At 38.1% G+C, this 12,858-nt stretch overlaps 1 protein-coding gene across 21 annotated transcripts in view; it reads left to right on the forward strand.

Annotated features, from left to right (window-relative positions):
* The window catches only part of LOC144966408 (neuroendocrine convertase 1-like), a 74,074-nt gene extending 73,141 nt beyond the window's left edge, over window positions 1-933 (forward strand). For all 21 annotated transcript variants that reach the window (XR_013644208.1, XR_013644214.1, XR_013644213.1 and 18 more), the window contains one exon: window positions 781-933. Coding sequence is in view for 10 of the 21 variants with exons in the window: in XM_078902824.1 (XP_078758950.1) it covers window positions 781-788 (8 nt within the window). In the remaining 11 variants the exon portion in view is untranslated. The remainder of the gene's footprint in view (window positions 1-780) is intronic.
* The last annotated feature ends 11,925 nt before the right edge of the window (window positions 934-12,858 follow it).

Below are 12,858 nucleotides of genomic sequence, written 5' to 3' on the forward strand. Positions count from 1 at the left end.
TTTTCAATAGCACATGAAATCATTGTTCCCAAAATAATCTATCTGCTAATTCTCAGATATTTATTTGTGCGGCTATGTGGTCTTGAGGTATGACACTCGCTTTCGGATCGGAAGGTCCTGAGTTCGAGCTTCGTTCGGCGCATAGTTGAGTCCTTGGAAAAGGCTCTTTATTTACAGTCTCTCATCGTACTCAGTTGGAAAATGAGTACCTGGCCTTTAACAGCGTTGTCTCTGTCGGAAAAAAATTGTAATATCGCCTGTCGGGCACCATGTCCCGTTCTGCATGTTTCGTGTTGCTGTTGGTCAGGGACCCTTTGTAAAGCGCTTTGAGCACATTTAGTGGATATTGCTCTGTATAAAAGTTCAAGCTCAAGTTTTTTTTATCTGTTTGTTTTTTATTCGGAGGAGGGGGTTGTTTTTCATTCTCAATAAAAATGTTTTTTTCTAGTTAATTGCAATGGCCTGTCTCTGTGTGAACTTATTTACAAAGTTTAGCAACCAAAACCGCCATTGCCTTGCTTCTTTGTAGTCACTGCCATATTAGCCTTATAAAGTTGTTCATCGGAACCCATTTGGTCCATGGAGCCGGTGTTTATTCCGGTTTCTATAGTGTGAAACGAACAATAGCAATTGCTTGCTACCATTTGGATAGAACACTAGTCTATCGCAAAGTACTTTTTGTCAGATCTAACAGACCCAGTTACCCAAACATTGCTGGATGGTTAGCCTAATTAACTAATAAATAATTTATCCAATTTTGTTTCAATTTCTTCCTCACAGGTTACTAAGAACCAAGGTAGAAAATGACATCAGACAAAAGCAGCAAAAAGGAATCAAACGTTAATTCCACCAACCATCAATTGAAAAGAAACATTTGACGTGAAATTTAATTGCTTGTTTTGACCTAAAATAAATTCAACTTTCGGGAGAAAATGACTTATCCTTATTGTTTTGTAAATTGTGTAATTATGAGAATAAAAGACCATTCTTACTTTAGACATAGACTAGACTGAAATATGTATGAGGAATGTTATTAACTTTTCTTATTGACCGCTGTTTTCTGTTGTAATATTTAACATACAGTAAGGACGCAAGAGCGTGGTCATTACAGGAAAGGAGCACAACCTTTGCACAACAAATAGGTTCTGAGTTTAAGAAGAATTTATAATTTTCAATTTTGCACGCAAAAAGTTTATCCTAAACTTGATCTTGTAATATAAATCTATGGTTAATGAATGCCTTACTTATAGATAATACCAGTCGTGCGCTTGACTTTTGTGCGTTGAGAGTAGTCAGACTGTCCTATAACATTGTATATTTGTGACCCTTCGCCTCAAAACGGTATTAAGTCGGTTTGGTTAAGATGTTGAAAATTGAATTTATAGCCAGAAATATCAGACTTGTGTTGAGTTTATATGATTTATTGAGGAGCTTGACAACCATATTTTAAGGTGCTAATACCAACGATTTATATTTTTGACCAGTTTAACATTTACTTCGGCTTTTAAGCATCTGGTTCGTTCCGACATAATACTGTTTTGAGACGATGGGTCACATTTCTGAATATATAACAACCCTACCTCGATAGCTGTTAACCATTTAACGGCCGTGCTCTGGAAAGACACGTATTAATAATTTTGGACATAAAACTCGTCCTTCGAGTATCGATCGATTTAAATGACCCTCATCTCGGCAAAAACTTTAAACCTTGGGACCTCGCCAAGTCCCAGGTTTGAGAGTTTTTTTTTGTTTGTTTTATTTTTCCAAGATGAGGGTCATTTAAATAATTGTTTGGAACCAAATCCTATTCTCTGTCTTAGCACGCCATAGATTTACCAAGATGAAACTTTTGATAACATTTGTGGTATAAATTATTTAAAATGGAACGATTTGCTTTTTTAATGTAATGAGTGCGTTCTTATTATTGCAATGTAGGTCTAATATTGCAGCGATCAAAAGACAATGTAACACGTTGATTGGCGTACTCTGGATAAACAAAAATTTAAGCATTTATTTGGCCAGAAAACTCGTCATTCAGATATCGATCGGTTTAAATGACCATCATATTGTAAAAAAAAAAATATATCCTCGCGAAATCCCAGGCTTGGGAGTTTTTGCCAAGATGAGGGTCGTTTTAACCCTCTCCTTCCCAACCATCGAAAAATCGTCACATTCGTTACGATACAACCAACAATTTTATCTTTCTGATTTCTTTCGCACATCATACAATCTAAAGAAAATTTGTTGTTATAGTAATAAAATCTCGACACTGTGTTATAGAGCTCATTTTGCTGAACAATTTTATGTATAGAAATTTGTTGTTATAGTAATAAAATCTCGACACTGTGTTATAGAGCTCATTTTGCTGAACAATATTATGTATAGAATGTTCTTGTTGCTTTTCTGGTTGAGTAAGAAAAGTCTATTTTTTGTTGTTGGGTGGGTGGAAAGATTCAATGAAAATTCTGAAAATCGCAGGTAAGGAGAGAGTTAATCGATCGATATTTGAAGGACGAGTTTTCTGGCCAAATACTTAAATATGTGTCTTTCCAGCGTACGGCAGTGAACTGGTTAAGAGTTTTTGCGTAATGTGGAACGATCCGAATTAACTCACTCAATCCTAGAGATTTTTGCTACTTTTCAAAATTGGAAAAAAAGTATTAAAAGTGAGCATGTACATAGATAGTTTTATTCAACTATCATTAACTTGTGAAAACTATAAACATGCACTTTGATACTATCTACGCCTATAATTTGTCTCAGAAAAATGTAACAAACAGGCATGGGTAAAGGCAACCCGGGTAAACTACGGATATAGTCGGTGTTAGGGTTGAATGAGTTAATATGTCGTATCTGTGATACCCATTACCGAATCAAAATTTAGAATTATTTGATACTTAACTTATTCTTTTGAACTGACTAAGGGGTTATCATTACGTTTCTTACTACATACTTTGAAATGCTATTCGAATTATCACAGAGCTAGCATTTTTATTGTGTGAAACAGCCATGCAGCATATTAATATATTATTATTATTATTATTATTTCCAAAAAAAAAGCCTTTATCTATTCCTTTGTGAAATCTACCTTTAGGTTCTTTTAAAGAGAAGACTTAACTTATCTACTCACAAAGTAGCACTGCGACGTGAACAATAGATAGAACGAAGTTGACGTCACTCAGGTCTTTGTTATTGTTTTTTTTGCCATCTATGTTTATGAGTAATTCTTATTAAACTGTATCAACCGAACTCTGAACGTTCAAGGTTACACATAGTTTTCTGGTGTGTTGGTCCATTATACTTCCGGATTACAATGTTGTGAGTTTTTTAGCCAAGTACACAGCATCTATAGATCTTGCTTAATGAAAAAAATGACGGAATGCTGATGGTGTGTCGGTCCTCCTAGACTTAGTGCAATGTCTTATCCACCTGGATATCACACTCCCATTTTAACACAATACTTTCGAGGTTTGACAGATATCTTCTGTATCACACTCCCATTTTAACACAATACTTTCGAGGTTTGACAGATATCTTCTGTACACACTCCCATTTTAACACAATACTTTCGAGGTTTGACAGATATCTTCTGTACACACTCCCATTTTAACACAATACTTTCGAGGTTTGACAGATATCTTCTGTACACACTCCCATTTTAACACAATTCTTTCGAGGTTTGACAGATATCTTCTGTACACACTCCCATTTTAACACAATACTTTCGAGGTTTGACAGATATCTTCTGTACACACTCCCATTTTAACACAATACTTTCGAGGTTTGACAGATATCTTTTGTATCACATTCCCATTTTAACACAATACTTTCGAGGTTTGAAATATATCTCCTGTTTCACAATTATTAGTGATACTAAGCTGCTAGAAGCTGTGGACTGTAAAAAGTAACAAACAAAAATGAATATATATCAATTTAAAAAAAAAGGAATATAATACCAAACACTTAACGTTTCGGGCTCAAACCATTCTTCAGCCAATATAGTTGGCTAAAGAAGGGGTTTGAACCCGAAACGTTCCGTGTTTGGTATAATAGAAGAAACAAAAAGCTCCCCCCCCCCCCGACCCAAAAGTGCTAGTAAGCAGTATATTTGATAGAAAGAAAACCAGTTTTATACGTCGGATCTCGCCTCGCCTAAATTAGAAAATGTCCAATATGCGCACCCCTCCCCCTTCTATGGATTGGTCAAATTGCGCCACCCCCCCCCCCCCCCCCCCTTCTTTGTTCGAATTTTGCACTCCCTTCCCCACTTCTATTGAAGTTTGGACAAAGTTACCCCCACCCTTCTTCTATTACTACCCCGCCCCTTCTATTTGATACACTAGAGTGTTACCTATTTTAAAAAAAACAATACATTTTCTTAAAGAGAGATAATCATAGTAAAAGACATTCCACCATGACTTCCTCGAGTTAGTATTAGCCGTTAGAATATTCTGAATCAACTCATAACATTATGAATGTCGAGCGGCTCTCGCCGAAGCAATGGATAGTATGCAGATGACGTCACTCAGGCCTTTGTTATTGTTTTTGCCATCCGCGGTTGTGAGTTGTTCTCACTAAACTGTATTAACCAGACTATAAAAGTTCATGGTTACACACAGTTTTGTGTGTTGGTCCGTTATACTTCCGGATGACAATGTTGTGAACTCCTTGGCCAAGCGCATTCTATCTATAGGCTATCTCCGTAACGGAGAAAGCATAGGGCTGATAATATTGGTGGCCAGGTAAAATTATGAGCGCAAACAAAGCAAAGCTGCAATGGGTAAATAAACAAAAAGCCAATCCAAAGCCGTATTCGTGGTTTATCACTCCTGTTGAAAACATATATTATAAATATTGAATCTCTCACTGATCACAATGATATTGCGTAATGTCGCTTACGGGTTGATTAATGGAAACCCTCCTGCTAAATGGTTTGGTCAGTAACCAATAGTTGTAGTTTGTGTAGTTAAATGACGACAAAATATAACAGTCGTGTGTTTTTTAAAGTATCATTTTAAAATGATCAACACATCATTTAGCTTCAGATGTTCACAATTCGATAACACTGCTTGTTTGTAATGTTTCCAACCATTCTAAAGGGAACATATTGAAAATAAATTAAAGCATAACAAATAAGATGTTAAATCTAAAATGCTATTTGAAGATTCAAATGCCGCCACTGCTATCTATATCAATGAGGATTTTTTTTTCATGACTCATTACGTTGTCTATTCTATCATATACATGCATACTTAATAAGATTGGTGCAGGTTTCTTTTTTTTTTTAAATCTTATAATAAGAGGACTTTTAAAAAGGAGTCGACTTAACACATTTCTCATTTTAAAAATTGTTCTACCTTGAAGTTTAGATTTTTATTATTAGTCTTTTCTTTTTTTCTTTTCTTTCTCTCTTTCATTCTTGTTTGTTCTTTAATTTTTTCTTTTTGTTTTTGTTTCCTTTTTTTCAAGTCTTGATCATTGTTATATTTTACATAGACTTCTCTCAAAACTCTACTCTCCCATCTCATCTCATTCTCTTCCTTTTCCACATATACCAAAATAAGATTAAGATTAAATATTAATCATTGTGTCGAACTTATAACATAGCCCACCTTTGCTGGATAATATTTTTTCTTCCTTCATTTCATATTCTCTCGCTTTACCTCTATTTTTTTTTCAAGGAAATAATTTGGTTCTTTATACATTCTAGCAGATCCTTTTTCATTAATTGTATTTTTATCCGCAACTAAAATGTTCATATTTTAAATAATGCAGCTTAATTTTGGGTTTTAATCAGAATTTAACTTGTTTACAGTGTTATTTTCAAATTTCTGTTTTTGGGATTAAAGTGGATGAATGAATAATAATAATTATTGGTCTTGTTGATTTCATATACAAATGAATCGAAAGCTGACCCAAGAGTCTACCAGTAGCCATTAATATGTGTAGCAATCAGTTGAACACCGAATGGTAATTTTGTCACTTTTATATTATTTAACATTCTTTGTCGGGTGATTTGCGACTTCGTTATATCTAGCGGCGAATTCCTCACAATAGATCAATGAACTATGAAACAGGGTAGCAAACAATTTATTGAAGCATATAGTAGTCGGGATATGCCCTGTCACCATGATACTCATGGCTCAAAAGAATTAATTAAAACTATGACAGTCCTGGCACTTTCACTAAAATCTATTTATTAACATTTATTATTTTGCAACGCGATGGTTTCCCTAAAAAGAGTTAATATTTCAAATTGTATCTTATTCTTTTCATTTGAGGATATCATCAATCTTGCAGGAGTATTCATATTCGTTTTATCTGTAAAATGTTAAATCCCACATTCATGGCTATGAGTTTGAATGGCAAGATTTCAGATTAAAAGATAGATCTTTGAATACCAGAACTCAGGCAATGAATGCTCATCCGTGATCGTGGATAGCCCATACGGTAGAGTCACGCTCTCCCCGGCTAGGCGGAGTTGTACCAGTAAGGTCGCTGGTTCAAACCCTCATCACCGCCGCGAAAATTTTTATTCTCTATTGTCTTCTGGCACTTTCCTACTCACTTCATCTCTTGTTGTTAACAATATAAGTGCCTGCTCCACTCACTTTTCTGAATTAAAAACAAACCTTGAAAAGCAATATCCAATTTCTAGTAAAAAGCAAAAGTATATTCGAAAACTGGGGGATCAGATACTGTATTACTGGCATTGATTGGAAATCATTCATGTTTTTAACTTGTCAAAAAATTAGGACTGGCTCAAGTTTCTTCTTTTCGACTTATTTATTATCTCAAAGCGTAATTTGTTGGGGAAATCTAAATTCTAAAATTGATGTTTTATTATGGTTATAATATCCATTCGTCCCGCTCGGGCCCACTTCACACTTGTGTCTACATAAGATAAAAAAAAAAAGATAAAATTCCCTTTATTCATCCCATAGGGGAAATTTGTCTTATGGTCTATTCAAAGGGAAGACTGGAGTAACCCAGGCGTCAGCCGCAGTGCAGCGCCGCAAATTAAGCTAGGGCGAGGTGACTTGCTCAAGGCCACACAGCGCAGTGGCAGATGATCGAACTCGGTACCTTTCGGGTACGAAGCAAAGACCGTACCGCTGAGCTACGCTGTCCCCATTATCGAGTTCATTCCCAGCTACTGTCCACATCCTCGGGTCTGTCTATTTCCGCTGGATGACGAGGGTAAGCTGGATGGAAAGAAGAACAAATAACAGCATACTTTGAAGAGCTCGAGGTCATGCCAGAACTACTTAAAGTCATCAACAGGAGGAAACTCAGTATTTATATATATATATATATATATATATATATATATATATATATATATATATATATATATATATATATATATAATATATTTATATGTTCTCGAATGGACATATACGAATGTAAGAGAGCTGTACGATACCATCAACAGACGGGAGGAATGGGCAGACATTAAATTTTGTCATCGCAGAGTGCGGGCATAGAGAATGGGGCCCGGTAATGGCAGCGATCCAGCCCCCCGATGTCCGGAGGGAGACCATTACGGGAAACTGGCTGAGTAAGATCAAAGAGAGAGGGAATGGGGATACCCCTCTCATGCGCATAATGAACGGTGCCCCCGTTTCGAGCCGAAATAAGTCCCGGCAACCCTTGTACGCAGAATCCCTGACTACGGACAGAGCTGCACATACGAGATGGAAGTCGGTTTGGACGAATTCAATCCCTCGTGGGGGCGGGGACCTACACTCCTCTAAGCTTGGTGAGAAGTTGCCAGGCTTTGATACCAGTAAGAGGAGACACTGGGTAGCAGTGGGGTCTAACTTCCTGTCCAATATGTCCACGCTGTGGGCAAGAACCCGAAACGGCAGAGCATCTAGTCGAAAGGTGTGTTGTGACGATGCTACCAGGCGGGTTCGCGACGGTGCACGAATGCGGACCGGACTTTGCTGATTGGGTCGATCGTCATAACATAATAGTGTGAACCATAAGAAGCAGCCAACGTCAATGAGGACGAAGCTGGGTAGTAAGTAGTAAGTTATCTTCATGGGTGTCCATCTCAAATTATGATTGATCCCATATTGGTGCTCACCAATCAGAGTCTCAGGGCCACTCCGCACAGTCACTTTGATTAATAATGGTGGTAAAATAGCAAGTTAACGACTACGTTCCCAATCAACAGCGATAGACGAACGACGGGAAGAAACGAAGATCTGTCCTTAGACTAAGGTTGGAACGTAATCGTTAACTTGCCAATAGAAATGAACTATTACGTTCACAACCTACAACGATCGAGCGGAAGAAAAGGAAGATCTGTCCTAAGACTTTGAGGACAGATCTTCGTTTTCTTCCTCGTCGTTCGTCGATCGTCGTTGTAGGTTGGGAACGTATTCGTTAACATGCGCGAGGGCACCGCCTTCTTTTTTTGATCCTCTGATCTCCGATCAGAAAATGAGCAGTCTATTGCAGTACTGCAGTTGTAGTGCTGGGTCGAGTTTGAAACGATCAAATCGAGCGGGTTTTCGATCGAGTCCTCTAAAATCGAGTCGGTTTCGGGCGGGTTTCGAGTCAGTGACGTCATCGAGCAGTGATTCGTTTGAAAAAAAAAAAACACAGGAAACTTCACATACCCCTCCCTCTCTTATGTCTGTGGCTGGCTTGACTGCAGCTGGTTATGATGGGGCTGCCAGATGGCCAAGTTCAAAATTGGTTACTAAGAAACGCTTTTCTATTATTATTCATTTTAAAAAAATAAATCTTTTATTTAAAAAAAATGAAAAGATAAGTTTATCCAACTGTAGTCGATTGTTTTGTTAATCAAAACAATGAGTTTTTCAAGGGAGTCAGAATGCTTGTGGTGTTGGGCTATTTGGGGTCTATTTGACTACTTGGGCAAGAAGAAATCTGGCTGTCTGGCAGCCTTGATTATGATCGTTCGTCGCATCACACACACATACACACACACACACACACACACACACACACACACACACACGCCATCAAACAGTTGTTGATGGTGAAGGGTTGAGACCCCCCCCCCCCCCCCCCCCCTCCCACCACCATCATCCCGCTGTCACCTTAACATTTCATATTTATGTCGCGCCAAAAGTTGTCGGCCGCCCCCACCTCCCATAATTTGTCACTGGTCGTCATCGCCTCTTGTGTGTGCGGGAAAGGTCGTGCCTTTCATTTCATTATTTGAAAAATAAATGAACAAGAATGGTGTGTTTTTATTAGGTAGGTAGATAATAATAATATTTAGCAGGTTCCACACCCAGACACACACGGATTGCCCGGACACGATGATAACGATGCCGACGACAATGGATGACGATGATGATGATGATGATGATTATCGTGTTTCTGTTTAAAAAATGAAATACTTTAGCAGGTTCCACCCCCACCCCCCACACGGATAGACCGGACCCGAAGATGATGATTGTGGTTTTGCTGGCTGTTACGGCTGTGATGAGGATGATGATAATGATGATGATGATGATGATGACGATGGCGCAGATGGTGATTATTTGTTCGGTCGCTCAGTGGTACGGTGTCTCTTGTCACAAAATCAAGCCTTGTCAATGGCCGGATGAGTGACAGTGATTGTTGAAAATTGTGATCCAGACGTTAAGTCCGTGTGTCAGGCACTTGACTCAGGTGTGAATGTATTCTTATCTTATAAGCAATGACGGGTATTGTAAAGAGCTTTAATACAAAAAGACTCCAAACAGCGATCGGTACCTACTGTACGAAATGGATGTATGGTCGATATGGCGTGCCGGAGGAATAAATTAAATAAAATATTGTGAAGTTCATTGAGCATGGTAAATCCTTGGAAATGCGCTTTGAACTAATACACCTGCTAGACAACTCCGATTCCAATATAAACGACTGATTAATATTCCCATATATAAACTATAGTTAGCTGAAAATCTTTCTTTGTCGGGACTCCAAAAGTATGGAACGAATTAGACAAAGAAATCAAAGGGTCTTTTAGGAGCACTGATTGATTTTAGATTGATTATTACATTGAAATGTGTTGATATTTATTTTATCCATTATTATTAGGGTGGTGGTGGTGGTGGTGATGATGATGATGATCCCGCTGATATGATGGTGATGATAAATAAATTAAACATAATTCCCTTTATTCATCCCATAGGGGAGATTCGTCTTTCGGGTCTATTCTAAGGGAAGACTGGAATAACCCAAGCGATAGCCGCAGTGCAGCGCCGCAAATTTAGTTAGGGCAAGGTGACTTGCTCAAGACCACTCAGCGGCGGGTGATCGAACTCGGTACCTTTCGGGTGCCAACCAAAGACCGTACCGCTGCCCCTGATGATGATGATGATGATGATGATGATGATGATGATGATGATGATGATGATGATGATGATGATGATGGGAACTAACAAAGAATACACAGGCATCTAAAATTGAAACATTCCATATTCAAAGCTAATGTTTTACTTTAAAAAATTGAGCTTTACAATATCCACTAAATGTGATCAAAGCGCTTTGTAAAGGGGTCCCGGTCAACAGCAACATTTAATATGTAGGACGGGACATGCCGCCTGTTAGGCGATATTACAATTTTTCAGACAAAGACAACGCTGTTAACGGCCAGGTACTCATTTTACACCTGAGTACGGTGAGAGAATGTGAGTAAAGAGCCTTGTCCAAAGACTCAACTATGCACCGAGCGCGAGGCTCGAACCCAGGACTTTCCGATCCCAAAGCGGGTGTCATACCACTAGACCATTATAATGCACGAGAGCCATGGTCGACTAGAGTACTACCTATAGTTACGTCATGACTAGACCACATAGCCGCACTACTGTAGGAGTGTTCATTGATAGAGGGATGCGTGTGTGTCATAGAAATAGCCTTAGTGTGTGTGTGTGTGTATGTGTGTGTGTGTGTGTGTGTGTGTGATAGTCAAACTTTAGTAGGTTTAATGAAGTCTTGTCACACACGCGTGATACACCTATACGAATTTCCCTGCCACTGCCACCCAGACACACTAACATCTGACAAGGAGTGAGGGCTGTGGAAGAACCACAGACTCTCATCTCATGTAGTTCCATATCTGAAGCAGACGTCGGAGGTCATCTTCCGCCAAGCTGATCTATCTCTTGCCAATTCTATTAAAGCAGCGCCACCTTTCTCAGCTTCATCTGTCCAAGTTCTTATCCCTTTCAAATACGTTATTCTTTGTCTTCCTCTTATTCTTTTTCCATTCATCTTTCCAGTCAAGGCGAGTATTTCCAAACCAGGGTGGCGGATAATGTGTCCTAAAAATTCCATTTGGCGTTTGATGATTTTTGTTATCAGTGATCTTTTTCTGTTTGCCATTTCTAAAATTTCTTCATTTCTTTTCCTTTCCATCCATGACACCCTCATCATTCTTCTGTAAAACCACATTTCCACTGCCTCCAGTCTTTTAACCATGGTCTTGTTTATGGTCCAGCTCTCACAACCATATAGCAGCACAGACAGTACATAGCAATCCAGGACTTTGATTTTTGTTTTCATGCTAATATTCCTGTTTTTCATAATTGTATGCAGCTGGTTGAATGCATTCTTCGCCATACCTATTCTTTTCTTTATTTCACAATCTGATTTTCCATTGGATGTTACATTGAAGCCTAAATATTTGAAACATTCAACTTGTTGTATTGTTTGTCCTCTGCTTGTTATTACACAGGCTGGTGGGTTATTATTTTTAGATACCGTCATACATTCTGTTTTAGATATATTCAGTTCCAGTCCCATATTTTCACTACTCCTGACTACAACATCCAGTAATTCTTGTAGTTCATGTTCAGATTCTGCCAGTAGAACCGTATCATCTGCATACCTCAGATTTGTTACATTCTTTCCTCCAATACACACCCCCTTCTTATGTTCGATATCTCTTAATATCATTTCACTATAGAGGTTGAATAAATCTGGAGACAAAACACACCCCTGCCTAACTCCTCTTCTAATAGGTGTAAAACTGCTTAGTTCGTTGTCAACACGCATTGCTGCTTCTTGTTCCCAGTACAAATTCCGTAATATTCTTAAATCTTTACCATCAATGTCCAAGGATGATAGAATTTTGAATAGTTTTTCGTGTTGTACTTTATCAAAGGCTTTTGAATAGTCGATGAAACACATATACAGATCTTTATTTACTTCAATACATCTTTCCATCAGCATTGATAATGTGAATATTCCATTTCTGGTACCCTTGTCCTCAACAAAACCAAATTGCATCTCCCCAATTTCAGGTCGTATTTTATTTCTTATTCTTAGTAAAATTATCTTCAAAAGAATTTTTGTGAGGTGGCTCATTAGGCTAATAGTTCTGTGTTGTTCACAATCAACTGCCCCTGGCTTTTTTGGTAGTGCTATAAAAATGGATCGTTTCATATCAGTTGGCATTTTTCCTGTGTCATACACTTGATTTAGAAGGTTTGTGATGAATTCAATCCCCCATTCACCCAGGCCAGTCAAGGCTTCAATTGTTATGGCATCAGGTCCTGCAGCTTTTCCATTTTTCATGCTTTTCATGACGTTCCTAACTTCATCTTTCATTATAGAAGGCCCTTCCAGTTCTTTTATCATAGGCATTTCTCCTCGATTATCAAAAAAAAGTTCTTCAATATATTCTGACCATCTGTTTAGAATGCAGTCTTTGTCCATGATGGTGTTTCCATGCTTGTCTTTGATGCATCCACTTTTAGCACCTGATTTAGTTTTGTTTGTCACTTCTTTGATTTTCTGATGGAAGAATTTGCCATTTTTTTCTTTGCAGGACATTATATAGTGACATTGTTCATTTATCCAGTCTTCTTTAGCTTCGTTGCATTT

Source organism: Berghia stephanieae, chromosome 2 (genome assembly GCF_034508935.2).
Source record: "Berghia stephanieae isolate SIO BIC M18660-M18661 chromosome 2, UCSD_Bste_1.3, whole genome shotgun sequence".
Classification (NCBI taxonomy): Eukaryota; Metazoa; Mollusca; class Gastropoda; order Nudibranchia; family Aeolidiidae; genus Berghia; species Berghia stephanieae.